Below are 19,690 nucleotides of genomic sequence, written 5' to 3'. Positions count from 1 at the left end.
AAAGCTGGACTTGCAGAGCCGGCTGATCACGGACCACTACCAATAGCACTAATGGTCAACGGCTCAGGTGAGGCTAGTGATCCCCTGTGCTTGGATTGGTCAGACGGCGGTAGCCAATCGAAATCCCCTGCCAAAAACCCTGCCCCCGCCCCTCCCTGTCCACTACTGTTTCGTCCCCTTATTTCAGCCGCGGGTTTCATCATGCTTTGTTGAATGACCTAAACAATGTCCTTATGTTATGGGTATTAAAATGCAATATAGACATATATCGTTGGAAAATATCCACCGGATAGTTTCACGCCCAAATTTTTTTTTTTTTAATAATTTTATTTCAAATTTTATTTCAAATTTTATAATCTATAAGTGCATATAGCCTACACGTCTGGTTCACTCACCTGGTCAGGCACGCCTTCAGAACCGTCCCGAGGACTTGAACCACGCTCTGGCGGTGGTTGACGTCCAGCCGTACGGTCCGCTGGTACGCACCGCTGTCCACGAAGGGGCATCTCCCCACGCAGTGGTGGAAGACGGGCTTCTCTAGAACCTGCTCCTGGTGGCTCATGTTGATGGGTGGCTGCCTCGGCTGCACAATAGCAATAGGTGTGCTGCTGCAGCTTTATTAAACCTCCCTGCGTGTAATACGAGCCATGAGAGGGAATATCAGACGAGTTTGGGCACATGTGGGCGGTGGTTGGCACATGTCGTAGATAAAATACAACATCTAAACAAAAACTAAAGATTTTATTATTACTCGAGAACAAGCAACAACAAAATCCTGAGTTGGTTTGACAAAGAACTGAACAGCCACTCTCTGGCCATTGCTTTTATGCTCCATTGTGCATTCTTCCCTTATTTGGAGATATATTGTCTCCCCGGAGGCCTGATCTAAACAGTATTCCATTTATTAAGGCGCAATCTAAACAGAGCGTTCCATTCAGTGACTTTATTTCAAGGGGTGGCAAGAGGGTGGCCAAGGCTTTTATAGGGGGGTCCATATTGAATTGTCGACGGGGGGCGAACGCGATTGTCGTTCGCCCCTGAAGAACATGAAGAACATGTATCATATACACATCATGTGAGGAGAGCATTTCTTTGGTTGCTCAGTGTTTCTCCACACTCATTTAATTAATATAGCATACTGGGCAAGATGTTGATTGCATATTGCTAAACACATTTCTACTATACACATCTGTACGTGTACCTGCGTGCGTGTGTTTTGTGTATCTTTGTCTAAAAGTTGAGATATGTAAAGGCGTATTGGGGCTTGCCCAGACAGACACGTGTCGAGTAGAAAAGGTGCACAATGTTTGTTGTGATGCCAACATTCTGACTAGAAAAAACAGCCCTGCTAAATGACTGCATCTTTATAATATCATCCATATTTGGGATAAATGATGTTGGTGGCTTGAGAAGGTACTTGGCAACTGTAGTATATGTAGCGGTTGTGTTTTCCAAAAAAAAAAAAAAAGATGCACTAAATCATCTTCTTATGAATTCCAATAGGCTAGCAGCAGACACTTGACAGGCATGGTCGCCGTCCAATGGAATCCGTGTAAACATGCTGGAAGGGGCGGGACCTGAGGTATCTCATGTCGTCAATGCGAGGCGCTTTGTTGTTCCTTCGAGACACAAGTCGGGGGAAAAATAACTTTTTGATCTAAAATCTGACAATCTGTGTGGTAATAGTTTGCAACAATGAGGGTCGGCGCCATGGCACTGTGATCTGGACTGGAGGTGTGCTGTATCATGTGCAGTATTGGGAAAAGTGCCTTCTTGGAGGAATAAAGCTAGCGGAAGGAATTCCAGGGAAGACGGGAAAAATCTCGGCAGGGATGCCATCAGCAAGTTGGAAAAATGTATTTTACGCCACGGTATGGGATTAATCCACCTCTCCGCGGAATTATGTGCACATTTAAGTAATCCCCGGTGTCGGAAACGAGCGTGTTGTGTGCTTTACAACTATTATCCGCACAGTTAGCAAGTTAGCCACGTAGCTCTATGGCTAGGAAGACATTTAAAATGGCGGAGGATTGGCCCGTGTCTGTGGCCGTCGTCTTCATGTTGTTGGGTTTGAGTGCCTGTGCACCGGAGCCTTGTCCTGATCCATGCTCGTGTAAAAGTGGATCGGATGAGACTCATATCCTGGACTGCAACCGCAAAAGACTGTCGACCGCTCCCCGTAACCCCCCTAGCTGGATCACCCAAGTGTAAGTAGTATCCCTAAAAGCACCTCCGAGCACCTCCGAGCCGTCTCCAGGGATCACTGCCCTGATTCATTTGGTGGGATCATGTCCTCGCTCCCAGCTAAATAGCATGTCGAAACATGTGGATGGTTGTGTTTGATTGTTTGTTTTTGTTTACATTTTCAGGAGCATGAATCATAACGAGTTGACTCATATTCCTTCCCTTGGGGACGTCTCCTCCAACGTCACATCGTTGTCATTGTAAGTCCAGCATCTTGTCAGGTTCTAGGTGGCCGTTATTGATGATCTGGTGAATGCAAAGATCAGGGTCAATTTGTATTTATATTATATATTGTATGTTTATTTATGCTAAACAATGCCTTGCTTTAATAATTATGCGTATGTTGTAAACTCATAATAACTAATATTATTGTGAAAATTGGTTTTGTGAGTTGAGATTAGCAAAAAAAGTATTTAAAAAGTCCCTTTCAGACACAAAATATTAAATGTTCTGGGCGTTTAGCAGGCTGTTAGGCTTTCCACTCTACCACAAAGACTTAATACTAAATCCAGTTATAGATTGTGTTGATTAGATCTATTTTCTCCGTTGAACAACAGTGAATATTTTTGCCATTTGAGTAATACACTGACCGTGGTTGGTTGTCTTTTAATTGGTGTCTAACTGCACTTATCCAGAATCCACAACCGGATCTGGGAGCTACCCATGCATCAGCTGCAGCCGTACACATCCTTGGAGTCCCTAGACCTCGCCTCCAACTCTATCTCTGTGCTCAAGGCCTTCCCCTCCATGCCACTCAAATACCTGTAAGTTCCTATTTACGTTTTCTTACTCTTCTCTTGTGCTTCCCGAGAGGGTGTGTTTGCCCAATGTTGTGCTATTCCATTGGTTTATTGTTTGGGTTATGCCATTGGTGAAATGACAACAATCTGTGACTCATTCTAAGGATTACTAATGTTTATTAACACTGAACTACATCAGTGTAGTGAGTTATCATAGTCATTGCATTGTTTTTATTATTTAATAACAACAATGATTGATAAACTTATCAAGGCTTAAGACATGTGTTTAAAAAGTTGAATTATATATTATCTATAATATATTAATACTGTTAGTATAAGGCCCAATGACAGTATACTGTCTTGATGTTTCTCATTAGCAAAAAGCCTCTTGTTTCAGACCCAGCTGGTCCTGTCCTAGTGTGAGCACCAAAACAAACAAACAAACAAGCAGGTCTTGTGTTTCTAATGGCAGCGATGTTTCCACTTCTCTATCTCCCAGGAATTTGAGCAACAACAAGATCAGCACCCTGGAGCCGGGCTGCTTCGACAACATCTCCAGCACCCTGCTGGTGCTCAAGCTCAACAGGAACCGGCTGGGCCTGCTGCCCTCCAAGGTCTTCAAGCTGCCCATGCTCAACTTCCTGTGAGTTGTTGTTGTTGTTGTTTTTCTTCTTGTTCCTCTTCTTGTTAGTGTTGTTGTTGTTGTTGTTGTTCTTCTTCTTCTTGATAACATTGCCTAGTTCGTTTTTCCAAGTCGATTGTCAAACAAACGTGGTTTCAAATAGATGACGGGTTATTCCCACTCTTTCCAGTGAGATAAAACGTAACAAGATCAAGGTGGTGGACAGCCTGACCTTCAAGGGGATGGAGTCCCTCCGCTCCCTGAAGATGCAGAGGAACGGCATCACCAAGCTGATGGACGGAGCTTTCTTTGGACTCAACAACATGGAAGAGCTGTGAGTAAACAGGCCTTCTTATTCACAGAGTGGCCCTCGTGATGGAACGCAATCTGGGCAGGGGAAACCGATAGGATGGCATGTCTCGCAATGTAACTCAAAATGTAGAATAGAGCCGTTTGAAACATGAACAAGTTTATTTAAGTGAGTTTTTGTGCAAGCGGACTGGAAAGTGGTTGCTTTCTGTTACACCTGTTAGCTAATCTATTAGGATACTAGGCACACACTTGTTACTTTGAATGTATCCTAGCAGGGCAACCCCTCTAGCAGCTTGTGTGCCGGACCCTTCAATTACCTTTCACTGCGCCGCCTCGTGTTCAACTTGTCACGACCCATATACAATTAAATCCCTCCTGACCACCGTGTGTGTTTTCTTTACCCTCCAGAGAGCTGGAGCACAACAACCTGACGGAGGTGAGTAAGGGCTGGCTGTACGGCCTACGGATGCTGCGCGTCCTGCAGCTCAGCCAGAACACCATCGGCATCATACGAGCAGACGCCTGGGAGTTCCTCCAGAAGCTCGAACAACTGTGAGTCCGGCTTACTATACGCGCAAAAAAACCCATCCCGCTCACCCTACCTCTGCCTAGCAACAGCTGGCCCCCGGGCCTCTCAGGAGCCATTTGACTACCTGCTTTGCATCTTAATTTCTCTCTAATTTCCTGTCTGGGGTTAATAAAGTGTAATATATGTGAGCTACATGGCTGCGGTATGGTGCCTTCTAAACCTATCGTCTTCCTAGCCCCGGGTCAAATCTGTTGTATAATGTCTGCTCCCGTGTGCAGGGACCTCTCCTTCAACCACCTGACGCGTCTGGAGGACACGGCCTTCGTGGGCCTGGGCCTCCTGGAGAACCTGAACCTGGGGGAGAACACCATCAGCCACCTGGGAGAGGGGGTGTTCGGCAGCCTGGCCAGCCTCCGCAGCCTGTAAGTCCTCCTGGTGTTCGTCTCCGGAGCTCTGTCCTATCTCTGATGTGAAACTAAACAAATATATTTTTGGTTTTCTGAGTCAATGTCCATAACCTTCCCTGTAGGCATCAGGTCAACTGCTTGTCTCTGTAGCTGCTGTCTAGACCTATCCCTTATATCCAAAACCAAAACACACCGTCTTTATCCAAGGAAATGTGACTAACCTTTTCGCCTTGGCATCTCTGCTTTCTGATGAAGTCTTACGCCAAAAGTAGGTCTTTTTTATTTTGTTTATTTAATTTCTTTGTGTCTCCGTAGTGTTGGTCCTGTCATGGAATGCACCGTGAAGTCGCAATAGAACGTTTATTTTTAGTTTAGTTTGAGTTGTTTATTTGTTTGTTTGTGATCTAATTCCGTCTTCTACTCACTGCCTTTTAAATGTGGATCTGTCGAAGTCATTGTAGTTTTAATAGAAACACGTTTCATTGTTTTTTTTGTATTACCTTTTTTTGTAAACCATTAAATTGTTCTTAAATGTTTTCGTATTACTCCACCAAACCAAAATGTCATTAACCAGTTCATACCTTATCCCTTGGGGACCTCTTCCTCTAAGAAGAAGAGGTCCCCTTGGTTATATTTAGAAGCTATAATGTCTGATCTCCAATGTCGGAGGGGGCTGGTTTGAACCCCGCTACGGGGTGGGGGCTGGGGAGAGTTCCCCTCGGTTTGCATGGAAAAGGGCTTAATGAAGCACATCTCCCCAGAACATCTATTTGTAAGGTACGGCTGTGTTGCGAGAACACATGGTGCTCTAAAGGGGGGAGTCGGTGGGTGGCGGTACAAGCGGGGGCTTGTGGTATGGAGGTCAGTGCATGACAACCAGAACGGGGCCATGGCCTATTGAAAAGAACCCGGGCATGCAGACAAAGGAAGGTCCATGACCTGTTCTGTACTCGGGGGCCTCTCTGGGACCTGCAGTGGTGTCCAATAAGCAAAGCGAGAGGCACAATTAAAAGCTGCTTGCTGAAAAGGACCGTGTTAATATCTCCCCAGGACAACACACACCGTGTGCTAGCCCAATTGCGTTTCCTCTTGTCCTTCCTGTGCTACTGAAAGGCCTGCAGTCTTTTCACCTGTCTGTTGAAAACGTGTCTTGAGTGCTCACACCCTGCTCCTCTGCCTTTCAGAGATATCCGCAATAATGAGATCTCCTGGGCCATCGAGGACTCCATCAGCGTGTTCGAGGGCATGAAGAAGCTCAACACTCTGTAAGGGCAGCGCTTCGTGGAATACCGGGGTGTTTTGGAAATGTCTCGGTGGTATTCATTTACCGTGAACAAGTGCATGGTTTGAGATGATTTCATGAATGGTTATTCAGTTGCAATGCCACAATAGTACTGGGTTGTGTGCACAGCTCTAGGTGCTCACATTAGATATGAACGCCACATTCCAGGTTAACAAAGGAAAAGGTTGCTTTCCAGTGTTTACAAGCCACCGTTGGCTTATTTTCTACAGCTAATAAGCCGTACCGGCGCTGTGTTCACCTGTAGCGGTTTTCTCAACCAGACCTGGGAGAAGGTCACAAAGCAGAGGGTGTCAAAACCTGAACCAACATAAACCTTGTTTAAACAAAACGGCAATTTTGAACTAACTTGGCTTTCAAAGTCATTTTGGAAAGCGTTGCTTAACCTAACTTCAACATCTCGTCCCACCCAGTATTCTCCAGAGGAACAAGATCAAGTCCATCACCAAGAAGGCCTTCCAGGGCTTAGAGGAGCTGGAGCACCTGTAAGTATGAAGGCCTTCCCTCCCCTCTGAGGTGTCCATATCAAAAGACCACCAGGGTTCCACCTGGCCCTAATGCTTTGAGTGACAGCCGCTGTCAACGTTATTGACGGCCGATGTCACTAGCCAGGCTACAGTAGTATGATCGCTCAACCTCCTTCCTCTGAGTGATTGTCTGCCAAAAACGGATTGCTGATGCCCTTTATGGCTTGCATTGACACTTTAAAGATTAGAAAAATAAACGGTAAAGGACTGGATTGGTTTTAACCTCGGGCACTTCATATTGTTTAGCTATAACCCTGTTTGACACGTGAATTACAGTGTAGTTTCCAAACAAGCCTAAACAAGGATTTTAGAAATGCCAATCTGTTTTTGGTGGTGGATCACTTCATGGCTCTGAGACGTAGCTCCCGTGTTCAATGTTATCCGTCGCTATTCCGTAGCGATGGATCAATGATGGTCTAGCAGCACTCACTGGAGGGATGACCGAACTTTTTTCTTCTTCTTGCGTTATATCTCCTATGCCGCTTTTCCACCGACAGTACCAGCTCTACTCGACTCGCCTCGACTTGGCCCGCCTTTTTTTGCGTTTTCATTGGCAAAAAAAGTACCTAGTACCGGGTACTTTTTTTAGTACTACCTCCGTCGAGGTTCCAAGCGAGCGGAGTAGGTTCTTTTGTGTGACGTAAACAGGCTGCTGGCAACTGATTGGCCAGAGGCTTTAAATGGGAATAATCACTCAAAGTTAAGTTGTGTCCGGCGTGGTTTGAGTCCACGGACCTGCTCCCGAGGGGGACACTGATCAGCGTTTTGCTGTGTGTGTCGCTCCTTTCCCGGGGCTAGAGTTAGGCTGTGCGTGGTTGTGTGCCCGGCGTGGTTGTGTGTGTCCGGCGTGGCTGGAGTCCACGGACCCACTCCCGAGGATCAGTGTTTCGCTGTTTCGTTTTAGTGTCGTTCCTTTCCCAGGGCTCGAGTTTCGCCTCCATCAATGTTACCATATGACAACAATAGACACGCAGTCATTGCGCTTTTTATTTAATTTTATTTCCCATCATAACCTTTCCCATGAATCAGGAAATAGTCTTGATCAGATTCAGATTACCCGGGAATCACGTCTCCCGTGATTAAAACCTAATGACGACCCGCCGATGTTGGAGAGGTTATTTTCTATGACCCGCCCACATTGAAGAGGTACTTTTTTAGATGAAACGCAACATGCCTGGAACCAAACTGAGTCGAGTTGAGCTGGTACTGTCGGTGGAAAAGTGGAACTAGATGGCTTAGGCAGGGTGAAAAAAGCCTAGAGTGGGCTGCCGAAGCCTTTTCATTGCAGGAAAAACCCAGACCACCATACCATTTTTATCCATAGGATCAGTGTTTGTGTGGGGAAGAGAAAATGGGCCCCCAAGGCTCGCTGGCTCTTTATTACCATAGTGCTGATCTTGTCTGATGGGCTTGTGAACCCCAGACAACCGCCAGCTCTATCCCCTCACACCGCACACGTGTCCCAATCTATTATGTTCATCTTCTGCCCCCCCTCCCTCACTCCGTCCCTCTCTCTCTCCATCCCTCCCTCCCTCACCCTACAGGGACCTGAGCAAGAACGGTATCATGTCAGTCCACCCTGAGGCCTTAGCTCACCTGAAGCTGAAATCATTGTGAGTGGATTCAGTTATCGTGATCACTAGACACTTCCTGCCTAAGCTGCCAAGTGTGTTTTTAGATGGGAAGGATGTTTAAGATGGAAAGTGTGTTTTTAGATGGGAAGGGTGTTTAAGATGGAAAGTGTGTTTTTAGATGGGAAGGGTGTTTAAGATGGAAAGTGTGTTTTTAGATGGGAAGGGTGTTTAAGATGGAAAGTGCGTTTTTAGATGGAAAGTGTGTTTTTAAAGATGGGATGGGTGTTTAAGATGGAAAGTGTGTTTTAAGATGGATAGTCTGTTGAAGATTGAAAGTGCTTTTAAAAATGGAAAGTGGGTTTTAAGATGGTAAGTGTGTTAAAATGGAAATGCTCTGGGCACACTTGGCCTTTTTGACGTATTGAAATGTCCGGTTTTATTTCAGCGTTTTTCATTCAAGTTAATAATAATTTGAAGAAAGGCAGGGCACGCAATGGGAAATATGAGCTATTTTGATGTTGCCGTATTGAAGGTATATTAAACGGCATGGATGTGGTTTTATGAGGTAAATATTAAGATGAGCGGTAAGATGAAATTACTTAATAAATCCAGAAGGGGACATTTACTGCAAAATGTCTGTAGAATATATCATTATGTGTTAATGGGACACTCATCCATTAATGCGCGTAGATGGCCAGCCATAGATAATAATAGTGTCAGCATTCGACATCAGATGTTAGAGTTGAACCTCTCTTTATTATCTCCCTTTTCTCAGTGTGCTCAACACCACCAGCCTTCTGTGTGACTGCCAGCTGCAGTGGCTGGGCCAGTGGTTGATTGACAGCCATTTCCACCAATCGGTCTCTGCTGTGTGTGCCCACCCGGCCAGCCTGGTGGGGCGGGACATCCTGTCTGTCACTGCCGAGGAATTTGTTTGTGGTCAGTATATACTCTCTCTCCTGTCTCCATGGCTCTCTCTTCCCTTTTGTATGATATGTGGATGTGTGGATACAACCACAACATAACATTAGCACAGTGGTAGGGTTTTGAATGTGTGTAATTATACATTTGTGTATAATTAAGTTTATATATATATATATATATTTATATATATATATATATATATATATATTTATTTATTTTAGCTATCATTTCTTAATTACTTATTACCAGGCTAGGTACAAAATACACACTGAAACTCTAGTTACCAGAGCAGGTCTCTCCATGCGTGTCCCTACTTATGCAAACAATAACATTCAGCAAACGTATAGACAAAGAAGCCCTGGTGGCTCAAGGCCCTAACGGCAGATGCCATAACAGACTAGTGATGCGGTTTGTAGTGACGCCCGACGTTCCCCTCTCTCCCCTCCCCTCGCTCCCCCTCCCCCCCCCCCCCCCCCCCAGACGACTTCCCCAAGCCACGCATCTCGGCCCACCCGGAGACGGCCACGGCGCTGCGGGGCACCAACGTGACGCTGAGCTGCGTGGCGTCCAGCAGCAGCGACTCGCCCATGGCCACCGCCTGGCGCAAGGACGGCGAGGTGCTGTACGACGGGCAGGTGGAGAACTACGCCCGCTACCAGCAGGGCGAGCTCAGCTACACCACCGTGCTGCACCTGCTGAGCGTCAACTTCACGGACGAGGGCCTCTACCAGTGCGTGGTCACCAACCACTTTGGCTCCAACTACTCCCACCGCGCCCGGCTGACCGTCAACGGTGAGGCCCCGCCCCCCCGCCCCCCGCCCCCACCCACCCCCCACCTCCCCCTTCTTGATTATTATTATTTTTTTTCTTTTTGCCGCTCCGTTTCTGGACTATTGTGTGTGTCGTGTGCTGGAGTTTGAGTCATCTCAGTTACGGTAATTGTAGGCTGTATTAGGATTCTTGATTTATTAGGCTGTATTAGGATTCGTGATTCAGTTCATAACTACAGAATGCCTTTTTTAATTTGGGAATCAGCCCACATTATTACATATTTAGTTTAGTCCTAGATATTTCTAATTTTACATTTAGGCTATCCAGCAAAAGAGGAATTTGTACTAGATCTCCCTCCATCTTGGCCATCAGGTGCGATTAAACCATAGATTACATAAAAAAGCGACTGGCTTATTATCAAACTGAACTCGGTCATACTGCCATCTGGCCGTATCCATCGCACCATCTGGTGCGATGGACGCCCGGTCTTAAACACCAGGTCTTGACCCGTGTGCCGTCCCCTTACCCCCCCCCCCCCCTGCCGTCCCCTTACCCCCCCCCCCCCCCCCCCCCCCGCCGTCCCCTTACCCCCCCCGTCCCCCCCCCGCCGTCCCCTTACCCCCCCCCGCCGTCCCCCCCCCGCCGTCCCCTTACCCCCACCCCCCCCCCCCCCGCCGTCCCCTTACCCCCACCCCCCCCCATGTCCCGCCCGTGTCCTGCAGAGCTGCCCTCCTTCTTGAAGACGCCCATGGACCCCGGCTGGAGTGCGCCGCGGAGGGCCACCCCTCCCCGCAGATCGCCTGGCAGAAGGACGGCGGCACGGACTTCCCGGCGGCCCGCGAGCGCCGCATGCACGTCATGCCCGACGACGACATCTTCTTCATCGCCAACGTGAAGACGGAGGACATGGGCGTGTACAGCTGCACGGCGCAGAACGCCGCCGGCAGCCTCTCGGCCAACGCCACGCTGACCGTACTGGGTGGGTCGCCGGGGGTTACGACGAGGCGTTAGCCTAGCCGCATGCTAAAGCCCTGCTAGCGTTAGCCTGTCTGCCATCGTCATATCTTTTAGAATTTTTTTTTTATTCAACCTTATTTGATCAGTTGAATTGAGGTATGGTGTGTGTGTGTGTGTGTGTGTGTGTGTGTGTGTGTGTGTGTGTGTGTGTGTGTGTGTGTGTGTGTGTGTGTGTGTGTGTGTGTGTGTGTGTGTGTGTGTGTGTGTGTGTGTGTGTGTGTGTGGTCGCTCTGAGCATACAGTACATGGCGTACACTATAATCTGATATAATATTGTAATATGTTAAAATGGAGTTCCACCATCCAGTGTTTCACTGGCATTTAATCAACGGCTTAGAAGAAACAAAGGTGTTAAAGCCACAGCGCCTCGCTCCAGAAGTAGCCGTTTCCATCAGAACCAACCAACATCAGCTAACCAGCGCTCTCCTCCTCCCCCGCGCCCCGCCCCCCGCCCCCCCCACAGAGACGCCGTCCTTCATGCGCCCGCTGGAGGACCGCACGGTGGCGCGCGGCGAGACGGCGGTGCTCCAGTGCATCGCCGGCGGCAGCCCCGCCCCCCGCCTCAACTGGACCAAGGACGACGGGCCCCTGGTGCTGACGGAGCGCCACTTCTTCGCCGCCGCCAACCAGCTGCTGATCATCGTGGACGCGGGGCCGGCCGACGCCGGCAAGTACACCTGCATCATGTCCAACACGCTGGGCACGGAGCGGGGCCACATCTACCTGGGCGTGTCGCCGTCGGCCAACTGCGACACGGGCTCGCCCTACGAGCAGGACGGCTGGACCACGGTGGGCATCGTGGTGATCGTGGTGGTGTGCTGCGTGGTGGGCACCTCGCTGGTCTGGGTCATCGTCATCTACCACATGCGCCGCAAGAGCGAGGACTACAGCATCACCAACACAGGTTGGTGGGAGAGGGGACGGGTGGCGTTTGTCAGCGACGGTGCTACGGGGGAACGGACAGGCTCGAGGTGGTCGATGCCGCTGCAGGCTGACCATGGGGTCATGCTTGAGGTCTGGTTAGCGTGACACTACAGCCTTCTGGCGGGGTAAGGGTCCCATAGAAGAAGACCGGATTCACAGTGTTCAGGTCTGGGTACGGCAACACTGCTACGTGCTAACACATGCTAACATCAGGTTGTGCTTGTGTTTCTTTACGCACAACTTCAGTTTATTTGTAAGATCAGTACCTTAACAAACAAGGATCAAAAGACAATCTGTTCAATGTTGCATGATTCTATGAGTGTATAAAGGATTTAAGTGCAGATACCAATACTTCAATATTACCATTGTGGTCCAACACAAGGCTGTTTGGTCTCAATGACAAACCCACCCCTCATCAGCCCTACATACAGGACTTTATGAACCTAGCATGACTTTAACACTCAGCTCCTAATCTACAGTCTCCAGCCATCTACACTTAAGACTTGCCCCCCTCTTCGCAGGCGACCCACTTCCCCCCGGAGCAATCATCACATTTTCTTATCTTAAAGTCGTGTGATGACTTGAAAAGCATAAAATTACTCTGCTGAGGGTAAATACGCTGCTGATTGTGCGGTTTGCGAACGAATTCAAAGCCAAGGGTGAATCATTAGACTTTGTTCTGTGTGTGTGTGTGTGTGTGTGTGTGTGTGTGTGTGTGTGTGTGTGTGTGTGTGTGTGTGTGTGTGTGTGTGTGTGTGTGTGTGTGTGTGTGTGTGTGTGTGTGTGTGTGTGTGTGTCGTCCCTTAATGCCATCAGCTATTTCATGCATGATCAGTTCACTGATTCAATCATAGCTAGCTTTATTTATACGATTCTTTAGAAATTCAGCCCCGCATGCTAATGTCGGCGCTGTTTGATGTATCGCCGGTCGGTTTGACGGAACTAGCACTCAGGAAATCGCAATGTTTCCTGCACTCGGGTCGCATGACATTAGCAAACATTTAGGGACGGTCAGATTTGATCAAGTTATTAAATACGAGAAAGATTCAGCTCCAACGCCCAGCGCCCACAGGCTTGGTCTCGGCTCATAATCGTAGCGCCACCCAAAGAAGAAATAGTGAGGGAAAAAAAAGTGTAATTTTAGCAGAGCCAGGGCTGATTTTTCGCTAGTACAGAACTCACGCTTTGATGCAAACATTTTTTTAAATTGTTTGCTTTCTTTTTGTTTCGTATTTATATTTCGTTTCACAGATTTTTTCGTCCTGACACAAACATGTGTTTTGGACCTTAGGTTTGCATACATTTTAATAATACTGTGCATCATATGGATTGAACAACATGACTGAACTCCGCATGTAACTCTCACTGTGACTGATTGCAAACTGTTCTGTATACAAACCGTGTTGCAGATGAGATGAACCTGCCGGCAGACATCCCCAGCTACCTGTCCTCCCAGGGCACCTTGTCCGAGCCCCAGGAGGGCTACAGCAACTCAGAGGCCGGCAGCCACCAGCAGCTCATGCCCCCGCTGTCCAACGGCTACGCCCACAAGGGCACAGACGGTGGGTGGAGCTCCGGTTGTTCGTCGTCCATCGTATGAACTGTATCTATCAGCAGGTGCTCTTATTACTGGTTGGCCTGCAGTGCATTCAGATACAGGGCATTAAGGAGTGGCTATAAGGGGCTTAGGGCGGCTTGCTCAAAGACATTTATATTTAGTTTTGTTTTCTAGTTGAGCTAAGCTAACCCTTATTTTAATATATTGTATATTATATTTAATATGTTTATTGATAATTATTGAAATAATGTTATCAATACAATCCCATCATATAACTGATATATTCTGCACATAACAAATGCCGCCCAGCCCGTACCTCCTTGTTTACACATCCTGTCTCATCTGCTATCCACACAACCAGTTAAGAGTGTACAGAAGACCTTTATGGAGTTTTTAAATTGCCTGAAGGTGGGGGCTCATCTCGCACACTGAATTTAATACACAACATTGGGATAACTGCAACCAGTGGCGGTTCTAGGGGGGGGCCAGGGGGGGCCAGTGCCCCCGTAACTCTGAGTCCGGCCCCCCCTGTGGCCCCCCCCGAACGAGCCAACCCCACCCCCCGTCAACAATCGCGCCCGCAATAGCGCTCGTCCGCGATCCAACCCCCCCCCCGCGATCCAACCCCCCCCCCCCCCCTCCGTCAACAATCGCGCCCGCTACAGCGCTCGTATGCGACCCCCCTCCCCCCCCCCCCGTCAACAATCGCGCCCGCAATAGCGTTCGTCCGCGATCCAACCCCCCCCCCCCCCCCTCAACAATTTGGTTTGTGCCCCTCTGACAGAAAAGCCGGCCCCATCTCGGCCCCCCCATTAAAACCGGTCTAGAATCGCCACTGACTGCAACACATACATTTCAACGCAAGGCTGTTACTTGCGGCCCTATTTTCTTAACAGGGCACTGGTACTTAATGAGCTAATGGTTCTTAATACGCCGACTAGTTCTAAATGAGCCACCGCGTCCTTAACAAGCAACTATGTTCATAATGAGAAAGCACATCCCTCGCTAGACCCCTAGTCCCTAACGAGCCACTGAGTTCACCACGAGCCTCTTAAGTGGTTAATGAGCAACTCCAGCCTTAACGAGCCACTGTGTGTCTCCCAGGTGTGTTCTATGGGGACACGGGCCTGGAGCTGGATAATGAGAGCGGAGCACTGCACTGCAGGGTGGGGTCGCTGTTCCCCGGCAGGAGCAGCTTCCAGCCGGGGGAGCAGCCCCGAGGAGACGGCCTCTCTGGTGCTCCCACAGGTCAGTCTCTCAACCACACACAGACACACGCGGACATGAACGCACACACAGGCGCACCGCCGCACGGCCGCACGCACACACAGGCACACGCACACACAGGCGCACACACACACAGGCGAGCGCACGCACACAGACAGGTGCGCACACACATACACACATACACGCACACAGACTGGCGCACACGAACACACATGCAAGGACACACGGACACATGCACACATCCTTGGAAATGCGTGGAGCTCAAATAGTCGCAGTTGAGTTTCTAGTTTTTTTTTAATTTGATATTTCATTTCAAAACATATCTTTTGAGAAGAGATTTTTTTTTTCTCCACCTTCTCATGTGGTTATTTTGTGTTTGGTTGCTTATTTTGCCACCTGTCTTTTCATCGTTTAGAATAGTACATATTTACGACTACCACATAGATAATTCATAGTTTGTCTGCATACTTTTGCAGAGAGTGTGTTTATGAAATGCTGAGTGAAGAATGTCATGAATCATTCAGCGTTTAAATAATATACTGGGTACGCAGTAAAACCTTAAATTATAGCTGCGCAGAGATACAGGAACAGCAGGGATAATATCACACTGTCCACCGTACCAGCCGTCGGTAGTGGCGGGACGGCCGTGGCTCAATATGTGCATCTGGGGTTCACCCTCTAGAAGAGTTTCCAAAGGCTTATCTTTCTCTGACTAGCGTCCTGTGAACATGCGTGTCTACGGAGCTGTTCCCTAGAGGGAGGGGGGACAGTGAGGAGAGTGGGTTGAAGGAGAGAGGAATTGGCATGCAGCGTAGCGTAGCGCCACACCTGGCGCCACACCAAGACGCCCACGAAGGACAAGTCTTCTTAATCTCCTTCCATCATTTTATTCTTGTTCTCAATGTCACTCTTTTTAATTCTACTGTCCTGTACTTTCTTCCCTGTCGTCCACATCACCCTGTCTGGGATTAACAAAGAACCGTCTTTTCTTCCTGAGGAGATGGGGGTAGGGGTCCTAATCAGCTCATGCAGAGGATGAATGTTTAAAGTAGCAGTGTTTCCCCTGCATGCCTCTGTGGTGCAACGCCCCTGCTGGATAACAGGCGGCACTGCAATCATCCATAGTCATCCATGCAACCCCAAAAGATTATGTTCACCTTCTCTCCATTCACTACATCCTAACTGTGCGTTCACACCAAAAGACACACTTTTCGCCTGTTCGTGCGAACAGGCGAATGTTGCCGTGCGACAAATCTAAATCTGTCGCTGTGCAGTTATGTGTGCAGTTATGTGTGCAGTTATGTCAGGCGAACTTGTCGCGCAGCGAATTTTGTCGGACAACATCTTTTGCCCGCCAACGGTGCTTTTTGCATGTCTGTACCTGTTGTGGAGAGACGTTGGAATGCCCGTCGTTTATGGGTTAATAATATAATCCGGAGGCGCACACCGCTTTGTGCCGTGATATTATATATATAGTTTATATTATATAGATATTGATATATTATATATATAATATTATATATAGATATATAGAGCTCCGGGAGTCGCAAACGGCAACAATCACTTTCTCCTCCAAGCTGCGGTTCACTGCGGAGTGCAGGGAACGGTTGGCCCGGCCGGTTGAACGGTGATTGGCTGTTTTACGTTACTTCACCCACGTTACCCACAGGGAGTGAACACTGATTGGCTGTCTCACGCGAATGCCGCGGAAAAGTTGAAATATTTCAACTTCAGCGAATTTGTTGCGCTGCAAATCCTCATGAACACGCTCGCCGTTCACGTGGAAAAATGTTGCGCCGTCAATCAAATCTTGTCGCAGGTTTCGCCCGATTCGCGTCTCTACGTTGACTTTGTATTGAAACGTGTCGTGCCGTCACGTTTGATGTGAACACACAGTAAGACTTCCTCGCTCTCTGCCAAATACTCTCTCTCTCTCACTCTAACTCTCTCACATGTGTTTACATTCACATAAACTAGAGCTGTCCCAAACGATTATTTTTCAAACGATTAATCTAGCGATTATTTTTTCGATTAGTCGACTAATCTGTCGATTAATTTTAATTTTAATTACAATTAATCTAACGATCAAAAAGTTTCTTGTTCACATATCAATATTTATTAAACATTGGCACTTTTTTGTGCAATTAAATAATAAGAAGTCCCCCAGGAGGAATATACCAAAAATGAAAACGTGTGTGTGTGTGTGTGTGTGTGTGTGTGTGTGTGTGTGTGTGTGTGTGTGTGTGTGTGTGTGTGTGTGTGTGTGTGTGTGTGTGTGTGTGTGTGTGTGTGTGTGTGTGTGTGTGTGTGAGAAGGTCATCTTCGTTGTTCTATGATTGTAGGCGTAGCCTTCTGGGCTTGTGCTTGCGCACAAGCACGCGCACAGCGCACGGGACAAGCGATAGGAGTATAAAAGACGTTGCTGAGTAGTTGCTGACTTATTTTCTTAACTATATACAGTCCTATTAGTTTCTCCCTCTCCTCTCTTAGTCACATCTTCATGGTAGCCTACATCAGTATCCTCATGAATTTATACTGATTGCACAATCGCACGCTGAAATTGTAGTGGTACGTTTAAGCCAGCGGTCCATTTTTGCATTCGTCTACTGAAAGCTCATAGCGATGGAAATAATTGCCAAGAACAGCACATGGGTCGTGTACAACTTTTGACAGGGATAGAACGAGAAGGAGCAAGCGCGAAGGGGTTGTGTGTGTGTGCGTGCGTGTGTGTCAAAGATTGTACGAAGGACAGATGCGCCACTGAAATCGGAAGATGGTTCGTCAAGTGAAGTCAATAGACCCCGCATTATGCTGGCCTGGGTTGCGGGATTTAAAAAAAATATGCGCAATACCCGCAATCCCGCACTGAAATTTAAGCCCTGAGTATAACAACGTTTACTCAGAGTAGGATCTTTGGTTTACTCCTGCAACTGCTTGATAAATGAACATTCCAGGGTGGGGAAGGGGGGGAAATCAACAGAACTTAAGGTGTTTTGCTGCCATCCTGGGAAAGAGAACGAGAAAAAACAAACAAAACAGGGACGACACGTCGACGCAAATTATTCACGTTGACTAATTTATGACGTTGACTACATCGACTACGTCGACGAGTCGTCCCAGCTCTAACATAAACCCTGCTCCCCTTCTGCTCCTCCCCGCCTGCCAAGCAGTTGGCGCCGGTCCGCTGGTCATCTGCTCCGACTGCTATGACAACGCCAACATCTACTCCCGCACGCGCGAGTACTGCCCCTACGCCTACCTGGGGGCGGAGGAGGACGACGTGGGGCTGGGGGCGCCCCGCGGCCCCCCGAGAGAGGACGCCACGCTGGAGGGCCTCATCAGCCAGCAGGACCCCTCCACCTCCTCCTCCTCCTCCTCCACCTCCACCTCCTCCTACGGGGGCCTCCTCCCCCCCTCACACGGAGAGCGGCAGGGGGGCCTGGACCCCGGAGAGTGCTACGCTACCGGTGAGAGCTACGGATGCTAACGTTAGCCGCTTAACTGTTGGGTCAATGATGTCACGTTTGATCCGGCCAGCCAAATTCATGTTTTCCAATGAAAAGAAAAAAAAAAAACATTGGTTATTTGTTTTACAAAAGACTTTTGTCTGTTTTTTTTCTTTCTTTTTTTCTTATGCGGTAACAGTGAATGTCGGTTATCTGCCAGAAGCAAAAGTCAGAATTAGCAGGAGACAGAACGTCGTGGTAACTGTAAGAGGGCCCCACTAACGCTGAGGATGCTGTGGTAGTGGTGTAACCGTGAGACTCTCTTTGTTTACTTAAGTCTACTTCATAGTCGCCTACCTGAACAGCGCAAGCCGCTGTGATCCAGAACGGGTTCATGCGCGATTTTGTCATGCACCTCTGACAGTCTTGAAGCTTGGCGGGCAGAGTGTCGTGGGCGGTATTGTTAAGGCAAACCGGCGGCTGTAGATGGCAGAGTGGTGCCGTGTGGTGACGGCCCAGCCATGTCACCAGAGGCCCATTATGGCGGCTCTGAGCCAGGCTTCAGCTGTCCTGGTGTTACACTGGGGGTGAGAGGTGCTCCGTGCTGGGAGATCACTGTGATTGATTGCTGCTCTCCTGCTGGGAACAACTCTACTAACGGCGTGAGCCCCGCGCTAACCGTCTGCTCCCCCTCTCGTGCAGATCCGGCCAGCAGGCGTTTCTGGGCGGAGGGAAAGGAGCCTGTGGTTTCCCAGCTCCCCGTCCCACTGGCGCCCCCCTCTGGTCACCGGCAGGAGGAGCAGCAGCAGCAGCAGCAGCAGCAGCAACACAGCAGTAGCAGCAGCTTCCCAGGCCCTGCACACACGCAACACGTCAACAACACAAGTGGATCCCATAGGACTAACACACACGAACATCCTGCTCCCTCATAGGCTAGGCTTACCATAGCCCGCCCCCCCCCCCCCCCCCACACACACACACACACACACACACACACACACACACACACACACACACACACACACACACACACACACACACACACACACACACACACACACACACCTCTGATTCCCCCCCCCCTCCTCATCACCAGAGCCACAACCCCCTCTCCCCCACTTCACCTTCTCTCCATCCACTACCTCCTAAGAGACTTCCTCGCTCTCTGCCAAAGATTCTCTCTCACTCTAACTCTCACATGTGTTTACATTCCCACCGTCCCAGAAGAGGCGAGGAGGACTTGATGCCTCGTTGTTCAAACTGAAACTGAAACTCCAGGCCGGGAAAGGAAAAAAAAAACTAAAACTTAATGCAAACTTTGAGGCGATTGAGATCACCTCGTGAAGATGTACGGACCAACCCCCCCCCCCGCCGCCCCCAACCCCACCTCCTCCCCACCACCGTCCCAGCTCCACACAAACTCTACTCTGTTCCCTCTTTCTCTCTCCAGAGAAAGCTATGAATGTATGCTCGGAAGAGCCCCATGTCACTAGGAGACGCTCCCCGTGCCCTGACGCGTGGAGACCCGGGTACCGGTCCACACCGCAGTGGGCACACCCCCCGGTCTC

The 19,690-nt window shown here is 48.8% G+C and overlaps 1 protein-coding gene across 1 annotated transcript; it reads left to right on the top strand.

The window, feature by feature from the left end:
- The first annotated feature begins 1,607 nt into the window (after positions 1–1,607).
- On the top strand, positions 1,608–19,080 carry LOC311339066 (leucine-rich repeats and immunoglobulin-like domains protein 2). The gene is given in 19 exon segments (XM_084464430.1): positions 1,608–2,207; positions 2,370–2,444; positions 2,880–3,008; positions 3,484–3,627; positions 3,797–3,940; positions 4,327–4,470; positions 4,726–4,869; positions 6,039–6,119; positions 6,568–6,639; positions 8,226–8,294; positions 9,031–9,194; positions 9,660–9,971; positions 10,673–10,702; positions 10,705–10,929; positions 11,431–11,871; positions 13,301–13,453; positions 14,554–14,697; positions 17,847–18,143; positions 18,825–19,080. Coding segments are annotated over 19 exon segments (3,207 nt in total). The 5' UTR covers positions 1,608–1,998; the 3' UTR covers positions 19,055–19,080.
- The last annotated feature ends 610 nt before the right edge of the window (positions 19,081–19,690 follow it).

The sequence above is a fragment of the Micromesistius poutassou genome, assembly GCF_964030765.1.
Source record: "Micromesistius poutassou genome assembly, chromosome: 2".
Taxonomy (NCBI): Eukaryota; Metazoa; Chordata; class Actinopteri; order Gadiformes; family Gadidae; genus Micromesistius; species Micromesistius poutassou.
Note: the sequence above shows the minus strand (reverse complement) of the source record. Positions and strands in the feature narration are given on the sequence as shown.